Source organism: Penicillium argentinense (assembly GCF_028826775.1).
Source record: "Penicillium argentinense strain IBT 30761 chromosome Unknown utg000001l_segment0_segment0, whole genome shotgun sequence".
Classification (NCBI taxonomy): Eukaryota; Fungi; Ascomycota; class Eurotiomycetes; order Eurotiales; family Aspergillaceae; genus Penicillium; species Penicillium argentinense.
Window position 1 is genome coordinate 1284808 of NW_026622660.1, and position 12449 is coordinate 1297256.

The 12449-nt window shown below is 53.1% G+C and overlaps 8 protein-coding genes across 8 annotated transcripts; 5 read left to right on the top strand and 3 right to left on the bottom strand.

The window, feature by feature from the left end:
- Positions 1–125: 125 nt before the first annotated feature.
- N7532_000419 (copper chaperone CCS1) lies at positions 126–1075 on the top strand (the record flags this gene model as incomplete). The annotated part of the gene is made up of 4 exons (XM_056612923.1): positions 126–143; positions 208–280; positions 363–497; positions 555–1075. The coding sequence occupies 4 exons, from the start codon at positions 126–128 to the stop codon at positions 1073–1075; spliced, it is 747 nt and encodes a 248-aa protein (XP_056480147.1).
- Positions 1076–1489: 414 nt separating this feature from the next.
- Positions 1490–1957, top strand: N7532_000420 (uncharacterized protein; the record flags this gene model as incomplete). The annotated part of the gene is made up of 1 exon (XM_056612924.1): positions 1490–1957. One exon carries the CDS (start codon positions 1490–1492, stop codon positions 1955–1957), a length of 468 nt encoding a protein of 155 aa, XP_056480148.1.
- Positions 1958–2547: 590 nt separating this feature from the next.
- Positions 2548–3110, bottom strand: N7532_000421 (uncharacterized protein; the record flags this gene model as incomplete). The annotated part of the gene is made up of 2 exons (XM_056612925.1): positions 2548–2617; positions 2836–3110. The coding sequence occupies 2 exons, from the start codon at positions 3108–3110 to the stop codon at positions 2548–2550; spliced, it is 345 nt and encodes a 114-aa protein (XP_056480149.1).
- An 898-nt stretch (positions 3111–4008) lies between these two features.
- On the top strand, positions 4009–4911 carry N7532_000422 (uncharacterized protein; the record flags this gene model as incomplete). The annotated part of the gene is made up of 2 exons (XM_056612926.1): positions 4009–4218; positions 4300–4911. The coding sequence occupies 2 exons, from the start codon at positions 4009–4011 to the stop codon at positions 4909–4911; spliced, it is 822 nt and encodes a 273-aa protein (XP_056480150.1).
- A 141-nt stretch (positions 4912–5052) lies between these two features.
- Positions 5053–5898, bottom strand: N7532_000423 (uncharacterized protein; the record flags this gene model as incomplete). Its single annotated transcript, XM_056612927.1, has 3 exons — positions 5053–5378; positions 5438–5562; positions 5651–5898. 3 exons carry the CDS (start codon positions 5896–5898, stop codon positions 5053–5055), a joined length of 699 nt encoding a protein of 232 aa, XP_056480151.1.
- A 1119-nt stretch (positions 5899–7017) lies between these two features.
- N7532_000424 (DUF1593 domain-containing protein) lies at positions 7018–8581 on the top strand (the record flags this gene model as incomplete). Its single annotated transcript, XM_056612928.1, has 2 exons — positions 7018–7329; positions 7397–8581. 2 exons carry the CDS (start codon positions 7018–7020, stop codon positions 8579–8581), a joined length of 1497 nt encoding a protein of 498 aa, XP_056480152.1.
- A 1377-nt stretch (positions 8582–9958) lies between these two features.
- N7532_000425 (uncharacterized protein) lies at positions 9959–10327 on the bottom strand (the record flags this gene model as incomplete). Its single annotated transcript, XM_056612929.1, has 2 exons — positions 9959–10143; positions 10204–10327. The coding sequence occupies 2 exons, from the start codon at positions 10325–10327 to the stop codon at positions 9959–9961; spliced, it is 309 nt and encodes a 102-aa protein (XP_056480153.1).
- Positions 10328–10416: 89 nt separating this feature from the next.
- On the top strand, positions 10417–12272 carry N7532_000426 (putative PB1 domain protein; the record flags this gene model as incomplete). Its single annotated transcript, XM_056612930.1, has 4 exons — positions 10417–10566; positions 10616–10951; positions 11001–12191; positions 12243–12272. Coding segments are annotated over 4 exons (1707 nt in total), but the record flags the coding sequence as incomplete, so codon positions are not given.
- Positions 12273–12449: the final 177 nt, after the last annotated feature.

Consider the following 12449-nt stretch of genomic DNA (forward strand, 5'->3'; position numbering starts at 1 on the left):
ACTATAATTTTGCATTTACTCGGTCGCCTCTTGGTTCTGTCTTCTGCACTATATTTGACTGACCCCCAGCTGCCGCCTCGCTCGCTCTCGTTACTCCGGTATCGCCGCAGTTTACTTCCCCCGCCATGATTGAGCCGTTCCAGGTCGGTTTGCTCGGATATCGTTGCGATTCGGTGGCAATGCATACTAATGGAATGGCGAGTGCAGACGACCTTTGCGGTCCCAATGACCTGCGAAGGCTGCGTGAAGGATATCTCTACTTCGCTGTACAAACTGGATGGTAATATGGCCCCCCCACCAAGCATAATGCGACGCGGTCGCAGGTTTCTTTGCCAGCGAGCTAACAGTCGAGTGTCTTCTAGGTATTAAGAAGGTCGACGCAAGCCTCAAGGACCAACTCATTTTTATCGAAGGCACCGCGCCACCGAGCTCCATTGTCTCCGCGATCCAGGATACTGGTCGTGATGCCATTCTGCGCGGAAGCGGTACAACCAACAGTATGCCTTGCCGGACTGGGATTTGAAAAGGCCATGCTGATCCAATTCTAATTATAGGCTCCGCTGTCTGCATCCTCGAAACACACTCCAGCAGTGTCTCGAACAAGATCCGAGGCCTCGCTCGCATGGTGCAGGTCTCCCCGAACATGACTCTGGTCGACCTGACTATCAATGGCCTGTCTCCGGGCAAATACCACGCCACCATCCGCGAGGCCGGTGACATCTCGCAAGGAGCTGCGTCGACAGGCGGAATCTGGGATTCGCTCAAGGCAAAGGTACTTGGCTCCGACGTTCCTGAGAAGGAGCCTCGTGGAGTCTTTGGCTCGGTCGATGTGGACGACAAGGGCCGAGGCAATGTCTTCTTGGACCGACCTGTGGCTATTTGGGAATTGATTGGCCGGAGTATGGTGGTATCGGGCAGCAAGGAAGGCCCGTTCAAGCGTGAGGATGAGAATACATTGGTTGGCGTGATTGCTCGCAGTGCGGGTGTTTGGGATAATGATAAGATGGTATGCTCTTGCTCTGGGAAGAATGTTTGGCAGGAGCGGCAGGAGCAGGTCGGTCAGGGAATGGCTTAAATTGTTCAATCAATTGGGCTGGCTCGCGGGAGGTTGGTGATTTTCTGTTGCGAGATGCATGCTTTTAATACCCAGCATCATGCAAAATGGACTTTCTATATCATGTCATTTATGTGCCAATGATAGGGAAATGTAGGTACGAGAGCTGTCTGCCTATACCTGCAACTTTTTAGGCTGCTGTTCTGGTATACTAGAATCCCCCGCGTGCAATGGATGCAGGCTGCGAGTGGTCGAGCTCGCACCTTCCTTGGGAAAGAGCCAGCCCGCGTAAATGCTGCCTACGTCCCGCAATCATTTTGTCTTCTTTTCATCACTTCTTTTTGATACCTTCGTTTTCTCGCGTCTCCCATATTCCCTGCTACCATCTTTCGCTACACCAAAGATCCGCACCTTTCAATCTGCATCACCATCACCATGCAGGAAATAGTATGGGACCGCCGTGTCGAGGCCCGCGCCGCCGAGCTCGTCCTCCAGATCCTAGAACAGGAATCATACATCCACTTCCGCGAGTTGGATGACGAGGACCTCTGGTCCGCGAAACATTCGGTGGAAAGAAGAGAAACTGAAGTTCAGTTCGAGAATCTCGTGGAGACGCGTGACAACGTCTGGAACTCCCTCCTGATCCTGTGCAGCTCTACCAACCTTGACAGGCTCAACCTGCCTTACTTTGACACCCAGGAGAAGCAGAATGCTCTGATCGAGGCCATTACCGACGAATCGATCAACAGGTCGTTCCTGCTCCGGTTCATTCGTTACAAGTGGCGCAAGTTCCTCGATATCGAGCGCCCTTGGCTTCCGACCCTCGACTCGCCTGAGCAAACCCAGGAGCACTCCCGATCGTCTTCCCCGTCGCCGGAGTATGAGTACACCAATGGCAATTGAGGGAAGTGCGAGAATTGTGTTGGGCAAAGCTTAACATACGGTGGCTGGGTGCCGGATTTTGGATTCTTGTTTCTGTTTCTGTGGTTCAAGCAAGTGAGGTAAACTGAACGTTCAACTGGAAAGGTGAGTGACCCCCTCTTCCTCGGCAACCCGACCAACAACTTCCTCGACAAGCTTGATTTATATTCTCTTTTGAAGTTCACCGCGAAAGGTGAGTGAATTTTCAACTGGAAGGTAAGTGACATCTTCCTCGGCAACCTGATCAATAACTCCACCTACACACAGGAGTTTACTAGTTTAATTTTTTGAATCCAGATGTTTTTATCACCTTGATACCAGGTACTCGAGAGCTCCTTGGAGCTATCATACCCATGCTATGTGCGTCCGTCCATGGCTGCCGAAAAACATGGCCCTCTTGTATAGCAGCATGCCTGAAAGAAAAGTTAATGGCATGTGGCAAGACCGACAGCAGCCCAGTACCCACAACGATGCCATCGGATGCTGTTCATTGTTTACCAAGGTAAGTACCTCTGTAATGACTAAATTCTGCTCACAGACCAAGCTTAAATCATTGCATTCCCTGCCCACACCTAACCAACAGATCCCACAAAGTTCCCCAACGACGCGACCCATACTCCCCAGAGCTGCACCAATTCCGCACTAATCTTTGCCAGTCTCCTAGCAACCCCAGTACAGAAGCGCCGACCTAAATCCCCAGCCCCAGAATCCCGACAAACCAACAGCGAATTCCTCTCCAAAACCAACGCCTCATACTGACCCGTGCAAGAAAGATTTCTAAACAACCATGCCGTCAGCACGGGGATACCAGTCGACCTCTGGACCAGCGCCGCGCTGTACGCATCACCACCCCAACTAACACAAGCTCGCATCCAAAGCCCTCGACTGAAGCCATAACCCCCTCCAGAGCACAGCCAGTCGAGTTATAGGAGGTGAACTCGTGGTCGCCAGCGCGCTTGATGAGTGTGCTGGGGCTGTTGTTGAATCTGTATGATTCTCCTGGGTTGAGGAGCAGAGCTTCAAGGGTTTGGCTTGGTGTAAAGGCGCCTGTGCCGACTGCTGTTAGGTTCAGCAGGACGAGGTCTGAGACCGGGAATGTGAAATTTATTGGGTCGAGGTAGATTCTTTTCGTCATTGTGTTTTTGGGGGTGTGGGTTCGGTATGCCTCCGGCGATTTGCGGAAGGAGGGCGGCGCTGAGGAGGAAGTGGATGGAGTTGTACAATTTGCTTGCTGGTTTGAGCTTGAGTTTCTACCGTAGAGTTCACGGCAAGCTGCGAATAAACTATATTTTGGAGGAGCAAGAGTCAGAAGGTGAGTCTTTTGATTTCTTTCTTTTGTCCTCAACGCGGACTTTCTGTTTCTACACTATGGCTGAATCGCACTCTTATAGTCCTGACTTCAAGAATTTTCCGACCTGTTGTTCTCCTACTTTTCCAACGTACATGTATTGAGAAGGCTTATACCCGCTCCGGGGTCCAACCATAGTGGTGGTATTCCCTCATCATCAAGCAAACGTTTCAGCCTAGACACCCTATAGATACAATTGCGCGCCCCTCGATCTCACCCGAAGGCCTAATCATAACTACACTGGTCTTGCTTGAAAGTGGCGATCGGAAGTCTTTTCTCTTTCTTGATGACCTGGCTTGGCTAGCACCCCTTACTATGTAGCACGGATTCGTCTGCAGACCGTGATCGACACAGGGGCCTCCAAGCGTAATCAATTTAGTGGGGCAGATCGACTGAAGAGTGGCAGCCGAAGAAACCGCTGAATGTCGCCAATTACTATCTCGCCCTTTTTCTTAAATAGTAAATCGCCAAATGAGACATCCGTCACCACTCACCACTGGATCGATCGCTCTAATTGAAATAAAGTTGTATCCATTTCTTCCGCAAAAAGCAAAGTGGCGACTTCGGTCTAGACTGTGACTAAAGGCATCACGTGGCGTCCAAAGCATTTTGCCCCGTTCCCCGCGAGTACCTCCCTCACATCCACGATGGATCTGAGGAGTTCCTCCTCCTCGGTCACCTCGCAATGCTGGCTCCGAATTTCCAGTTCACTGTCCCGACCGTCCCTCCCGTAGAAGAGGCCCCCACCTACTCTCCGGACCAGGTCCCCTCATGCGGCGGACATGGCACACTGGAGATACTCGAGGTAACGCGGTTTCTGGAAGCGCATGGGATCGAATGCTGCGTCGTAGGCGTGTCGGCGCTGATATTCTACGGTGCTGGGCGGGTTCGAGATGTGAGACTCTATCTACGTGCCTGGGGAGTTCCGGAGGAAGACCGGAGTCCTCAATCTTCGATTGTAGGCTAACAGCGCCAGGAATGGGAGCTCTGCGTCCCCGACGACAAGGTCCGTGAGGCCGTGTCTTTGCTTGCGTCCGGTTCCCTCGACAGAATCCACCCCGTTCCTCCCCTCGCTATACCGCATCCTTCCTCGCTATCGCACACCTACCACCGTTTCAAAGGGAAAGGCATCCACTTCTACTTTATTCTCGTCCCGGCCCATGACGCTCATATCCCCGCCGCGCCCTTTCGTATCCAGCGCAGCATGAACGGGATACCCTACCCGACATTACAGGTGTTGATGCAGAGCTTCCTGGATACGAATGACGATGTCTCGCTGTGCGATTGTATTGACGGGTCGAATGTGTCGGAGGAGTGGGGACGGCGGTACCTAGATTTGGAGGGCAGTAATGATCTGGAATGGGCGAATCGGATGAATCAGCGGGCGAAAGAAGCTGCTCAAGGGAAAGGGTGGCTGTTTGTGCATTATTTCCCGACACAACGCATCAATCGACGAGAAAAATGGGAGTCGCGGGTTCGCAGTAAGAAAGGCAGACTTGGCTGGACGACCCCGGACTCATTATTTGATACACGATTCCGTCTGAAGGGCTCGCCCGACCCGTGGACGCAGAAACTCATGTCATGCTAGTTATGTTACCATGATTATAATGAATTAATTACACGATGTACTCTACCTAAGTTCCTCAAGGGTATTATCCTGTGCCTAATTTCCAGCTGAATACATACACGACATCGCAATTTTGGTCGGCCTGCCAGATCTTCTTCAGAGTCAAAGCCCCAATAACAACCGCATATTATCCACCTGATCCGGAAAAGCCCCATAAGTCGCCGCATAATGCATCAAAAAGTACCTCCTCTGCTCAACATCATAATAATCGCGAAACGTCGGAATCTGCGCCGCATACTGCGTAAGCAAGAATTCCAGATCCAAGAAATCCTTACTCCCCTGCTCGCCACGCCGCGCATACGCATCAAGCTTGGCATAAATCTGGAAGAAGAGTCCCAATACCAATACCGGTGACCTCAACGGCGTCGGCCGGTAGGGATTGATGGGCTCGCGCGAGGCCTGGAGATCAGAAGGCGTGCCCAAATTTCCTAAGCATGTATCACATGTCAACACTTGCGTCCAACTCCGAGTGAGGCAGGGGGCTTACCACTGATCACGATGTCCATGCTGACGGCCAGGTCTGGAACTTGCGGGAACTCGCCGTCATGGCTCCGGCCCGTGTCAATGAAGATCTGGACCGATGTTCGGCCGTGAATAGCCGGGTAATGGATTCTGGGGAATGTTAATATCCGAACCCGTCCGGTGTGGTGCAGTCATGAAGAGACACGAAAGACAATGGCTTGGCAGGTGTAGCGTATACCGAGACTGCGCAGTCAGCACCTCCTTGAGATGGTCCATGGAGGTGGCAACCGTAATATCGATGTCCTGGGTCCTGCGGCGGCCGCCGCGCAGGTAGACAGCCCAACCCCCAATAAAGGCATAGGTGACCTGATTGGTCTCGAACAGCCCCGCAATGAAGCGCGCCGCGAGGCCCAGGTGCAGGAGGTCGGCTGTATTGGATGGGTAATAAAGCTCTGCGAAGCGGTCTGTGTTGTAGATTTCCGCCATCGTGGCCTCAGGGGGAGGGAAGGCAAGAATCGGATGGAAGCATCCGCTGGTCCCCGGTGATAATAGGAGCTCCCATCCTCTGGAGGTTAGGAGTTGGGGGGGAGGGGCTGACGACCGATCCCTGTCGTGGTTGGCGTGGAGGTCTGGCGTCGGATCCCTGCGGTGCTAGTAGGATGAGACACGTGACTGCCTTAAGTGTAGGACGTACACTACTAAGTAGGGATTATCGTCAGGTCGGTCGGCGGACGCTGAAAGTAATGAAAAGAGACTTGCTCCGAAATATTTGATGGCGTTCCAAGTTTCTCCGAGCCGTACCAGCCATCAGGGGTGACAATAGCCGCTTGGCTGTAGGGTCGAACCACGGGTCGTTTTCTACCTTATACTAGAGTCTTGGTGACAATCATATATCTTGATCAGAAAGAAGAGAGGCGAGATAATTCCATAGCTAGCTCACATGGAGCTTAATTGTGCGACACGCTAAATAGCTCATTGCATCATCGGTGCTACGATGTGGTTATGGCCCATTGCTTCCGTCTCCACTTACAATATCAAAATCGATCGAATGACGTCCATTTAAAAGATACAAATTCCCTGACAGCTCGACACAATGAACTCCTTCTAAATATAAGACTCTCCATCTTAATATGTTCGACACTCGGGTTAATGAACCTCGGGTTTTGTTACCTGATTGAACGCCCCACTCGGATAACCGATAGCGACAATATATCGGAGTGATAAGGCTGAGGTACTCTACCTTAGGGTACCTTCAGGTAGCGTAGTTCCATGATATCCTAGCAACAGGCAGAAACAGCTCATATATAACGGCAAAAGCTGGAGACGTGACCGTGCTTGTGGTTTCCTTCCCTGGCCCACCAGCGCTTACCTACCCTCGCTAGGTATGGGTGCGTGTCGGGGCCCCGCGAATGCGGGGTGGCAAGCGTCGCTGGCTTGGGTGGATCGCGGGGAAGGCAAGCGCAACCGGACTCCTGCCACACTACACCAGTAGGGTCAACCACCGGGGTTATATACCTACCAGTTTCCACTAATGGCCCTGCACAGGGGAGAAATGTGAATAAAATTTCATTCAGTGGTGTGTTACAATCAAGTATCAATTTCAACATGACAGCCGACCTCACCAAACTAGCAACATTCCCCTCCAAACCCCGCATCTTCATCCTAACAGACGTGCTTAACGAGCCCGACGACTCCCAATCGCTCGTCCGATACCTGCTATATGCCAATGAGTTCGACACGCGCGGGATATGCGCAACGACCTCAACCTGGCTGCGCACTAGCACCCACCCGGAAGAACTTCGGCGGATCATCACGGCGTATGGCAAAGTCGTCGATAACCTGAATTGTCATGTTCATCCGGACTTTCGGTACCAGTCAGCAGAGGAGTTGCTTGCATTGGTGACGTCGGGACCTGCTGTAGGCACAACCAAAGAAAAGGATTGCAACCAATCTCTCCAAAAACTACCTTGCTAACAAACACCAGGTCTACGGCAAAAAAGCCCTCCACGTACCACTAAGCCAAGGTGCTCAACGCCTCCTCTCGGCAATCCAAGAATCAAACGAACCACTCTACATTCCAGTCTGGGGTGGCGTCAACACCCTCGCCCAAGCACTAAAGTTTCTCGCAGAAACATCTACGCCCTCAGAAGCTGCAAAAGAACGAGCAAAACTACGCATCTACACCATCTCCGACCAAGACAACTCCGGCCCCTGGATCCGCGCCACCTACCCAGACATCTTCTACATCGTCTCTGCGCACGGCTGGAATCAATACAGCCAAGCAAGCTGGCTAGGCATGAACACAGGCGCCGGGGACGGACCCGATCCAACCAAAGTGCAAAACCCATGGCTACGCACGCATATCCAAGTCGGCCCATTCGGCGGCGAAGCGTACCCGGCTGTGAAATTTGGGATGGAGGGCGATACGCCTTCGTTCCTGTGGCTTGTGCAGAATGGGTTGAATGCTGCGGACCGGATTGAGTGGGGTGGTTGGGGAGGGAGGTATACGCGGCCGCAGGCGGAAGCGGATTTCGAGGATGGGATTGATGCGAACCATTTTCTTAATGCGAGTGATTTTGGCGTCTTGGGACAGGGAGGGAGGGTTAGTGATCACAAGGCAACGGTTTGGCGGTGGAGGGAGGCTGTTCAGGATGATTTTGCGGCGCGCATGCATTGGACTCTTACTGGTGACTTTGGGCGGGCGGGGCATCCGCCTGTCGTGGATGTGAATGGAATTTCTGGGGTCGAGCCTTTGGTCTTGAAGGTTCAGCCTGGTGAGACTTGTGTGCTTGATGCCAGTGGCACGTATAATCCCGACCAGGCCCGGTCTGGACTTGAGTTTTCCTGGGTGTTGTATGGGGACGTCAATGGGTTTCATTTCTTTGGGAAGGGACCTGAGGTTAGGATTGAAGCTGATGAGCCTATAGAGGCAGGTGATGGCGTGGCGGGCTTTGATAATCCAATTCGAGGACGCAGGGTGACGGTTGTGGTGCCGGGGGTGGAAAGGAATCCGCAGACTGGACTGGTCACGCCGGACTTTCATGTTTTGCTACAGGTCACTAATCCGGCTGGGCCGTATCCGATTCGGAGGTATAAGCGGGTGATATTTTCGTATGTTCTTGATGAGGTATCAGTGTCGCTGGGGACGATTCCCGAGGGGTTTGATTAGGTATCACTATACGGACGAGCAAATGCGCCATTTTGGGAAGTTGCTCTACCTACTTCATTGGATGATATCTTTACAGGACTATTGGATGAATCTGCGAAGACCAGATAGGCCTCAATGCACCTTGCACATTCGAGCTATTTCCATCACACCTCTACCATAACCCAATAGAGTAAAGCAGCAACACCGGGATCACCAGCATCAATGGAATCTCTCAATTCCGACGCACACAAAAGCGGGGGAAATAGTGGACCACCACACAGAGAATCCACACCGGGAAGAGGGGCGCATATGTTTTATTCCTGCTTGTTGATCATCGGGTTGATCATCGGGATGACTGATCGCATTTTATCCATGGATGGTATCACCGACAAGATTGGATGTTGACAAAAGTCCGACACGAACATTGTCAGTCCTAAATATAGCCCTGGTGGATTCAAGCCAGTATATATCTCCCCAACATTTACTCTGTAGTGTGCATTCGGGTAGGGTATGTACAGGGGTGTGGAGAGTGGAGAGCGCTCCTAGCGCCGTGGCTCGTGGCCCCAGAACTGCTAGAAGCACGCGCAGGCCAATCCGCCCAAACCAGCATTTGGGCCCGTGCAGAAGCGCAGATTATGATCTGGGGCATCATGTCCTATCACTTGGACAGGCTCATCGCGGGTCGGTTGTGGGTAGAGTGTTCACCGCTGGGAGGTAAACAGTCTTCCATTTTCGATCGTTCTCCACACGCAACCACGGACCACCATGCCTTTTCCCAACCACCTTCGGCCTAGGCTATTGCTAGTACTACTAGCACTTAGCACTGACAGGAGTTGAAGAAATGTGACAGGGACCCGACCGCGTGGGACGACCACTCACAGGCGCAAGCGAGCCAAAATGGCCAGGGCGCACGCTGATTGCTCGCGCGGTGCATAAATGCTGCAGGCGCTGCAGGTGCAACGCAAGTTATTTTTGGTCCATCACCCCCTCGGCGCTTGCCCCTCCCCCCTGACCTCCCTATCCCTATACCCTAGGGCACTTCTTTCGTCGCCAGGCATTCTGTGCAGTTAGAGTTGGTGTTTTCCGCTCTGATCTATGGCACCCACGACGACTTGGGCTGCTCCGCTCGTCGCTAGCCCGCACGGAAGGTGATCACCGTGATCGGACAACAAACCTCTCGTCATCTCGGCCAGCCACCGCTTTTGAACGCTTGGTATCGCGTGATTCTATAAATACATTTTTGGCATTGATCGTGGTCCCAATTCCTTCGCACGGCTCGACGTGCCCGCCATTGACTGCCAATATTCCCAGCCCTGTATTCACACCTCCAGCCCCGCTACCGCTACCCTAGGCAATCGCCGTATCGCTCGAGGATCGGAACCTGGCACTTCTCGCTTCTCACCTCCTCTTCCAATCGCGCTCTTTCGCCTGCTCGACACTAGCGTACTCGAAGGTCGAACGAGCTGGACCCGCCCCGCCGCCGCTGAAGGTCTGCGTCCCGCGTTTCTTGGCTGCGGACATTTCCAAGTCTGGCTCGTCACATTGCTCTGGCTCTGGCAAGATCGTGCGATAACTGCCGACGACTATAATAGCCCGGGTCCGCCCCGAATACGAGCCCGAGCTCAGCCCGAGCAGCGGCGTACACCCTGGAGATATACCGGTTGTCTCCGTGGGTTGAGCCGGGCGGCATTTCTCCAGAACCCCTTCGCATCCCTCGATTACTTCGGTTGAGCCACCGGGGATTTTCTCACATCTGGATGGTTGCATTGGAGCAGTATGTCTCTGAAGCAAGTAAGACACAACCCCACAATGCACGCGGCAACGCTTATCAGATCGCGGGGCTGATATCTGTTTAGGAAATCGAGACGTGGGTGCAAGCCCTGGACGCCTATGATAATCAGGAGTTTGAGGAGTCGCTGCGCTTCTTCGACCAGATTGCCGATACGTCCAAGATTCTGTTTAATTGCGGGGTCATTTATGCGACGCTGGGTGAGCATGATAAAGCTGTATGTACTTGCCTACAAGTGTTTGTCGCTGTCACTAACCCATCCACAGGTCGAGTGCTATCAACGCGCCGTCGGCTTGGACCGGTACCTGGCCATTGCCTACTTTCAGCAAGGCGTATCCAACTTCCTCCTGGGAGACTTTGAGGAGGCATTGGCCAATTTCAATGACACTCTGTTGTACCTCAGGGGTAACACCTCCATTGATTATGAGCAACTGGGTTTGAAATTCCGTCTCTTCTCATGCGAGGTCCTCTTCAATCGGGGTCTCTGCTATATCTATCTTCGTCAGATGGAACCTGGCATGCAGGATCTCAAATTCGCTGCTCAGGAAAAGGTCTCGTCGGATCACGATGTGATTGACGATGCAATACGTGAGAATGCAGATGTAGGTCTCACCCAGCCCATTTTGACCGTTATATACTGACTCAAACTAGGGCTACACAGTCTTCTCCATTCCCGTGGGGGTATTATACCGGCCCAACGCCGCCAAGGTCAAGAACCTCAAAACCAAAGACTACCTCGGCAAAGCCCGACTAGTAGCAGCCTCAGACCGCAACCAGAGCGCCGACCACCAATGGAAACCCATGGTGATCGACAAAGCCGCCCTGGAAGACCGCGAGGGCGTCTCGTGGGCCGCCACCAACCTCGTCCACAAAGGCCTCAGCAGCCGCACCCGCCAACAATCAGAACCACCCCTCAACCGCAACGTATTTCCACCCACCCCACCCCCGGACGATCGGTCAACCAGCAATGGCTCATCAAGCCAGGGCCCTTCCCACTCTCGCTCCTCGTCCCTCCGCAGCGCCCGCCCACCCCGCCTAGACCTCGACCGCACCGGCGCCGGCCTGGACCGCCAGCCAGCCCGACAAGAACCGACAGCAGAGAAACCACGAATCGGCACGACTCGCACCGCATCAGAGCCACGCGGGCCCTCAATCCGACATAACAATATGCGCGGCTTCGGCCAAGAACCCGCTCGCAGTACCACCTTCCCCGAGAACAGTGGCCACCGCCGAAACCACAGCGACACTAGCTTCGTCGAACCCCAATACCTCCAACAATCCTTCCAACAACCCTTCCAACAACCTTTACAACAACCCTTCCAGCAGCCCTACACCCAATCAGACCCCTACAATAACTTCGCCAGCCCCCAAAGCCTTGCCAGTTCAGGCTGGGGCCGCGGACCGCGCTACCAGCCGCCGCAGTACATCGACGAAGAAGACGAATACGGCAGCGACGCCTGCGACGACGAACCTATCAAGGCAGAAAGCGGCTTTGAAATGGTCATCGGCGCACCTTCATCTACCTCTCCCCAACAACGACGAACAAGATCGCCGGCGCGGTACTCGCGTCGAGCGAATTCGCGCCGACCGGAGGTCCGACGGTTCAGAACGAAGGTGCATGCTCCCGACGATATTCGGTATATCATGATCGGCCCGACGGTGCACTTTGGCGAGTTTGAGACGCGGATCCGCGAGAAGTTTGGGTTCCAGCGTCCGCTGAAGATGAAGGTGCAGGATGATGGGGATATGATTACGATGGTTGATCAGGAGGATTTGGATCTTTTGCTTTCTTCTGCGAGGGAGGTTGCGAGGAGGGAGGGGAGTGAGATGGGAAAGATGGAGGTGAGTACTCCCCTTTTATATTGGCTTGATGAATGTTCTAACATTTTGCAGGTTTGGGTTGAGGAGAGGTCGATGATTTAGGTCTTGGTACGATGGCATTGTTTATAGCATTTGGTTTGTTTATACCCTTTGATTAGCATGGAAATACGAAGCTTCATTCACATACATCAAACTTGTGATGTACCACATATACCCAGATAGCCTGGTGAACCACTATCTAACAAACAGGCCACTCCATTCACTTATATTTTCGACCTA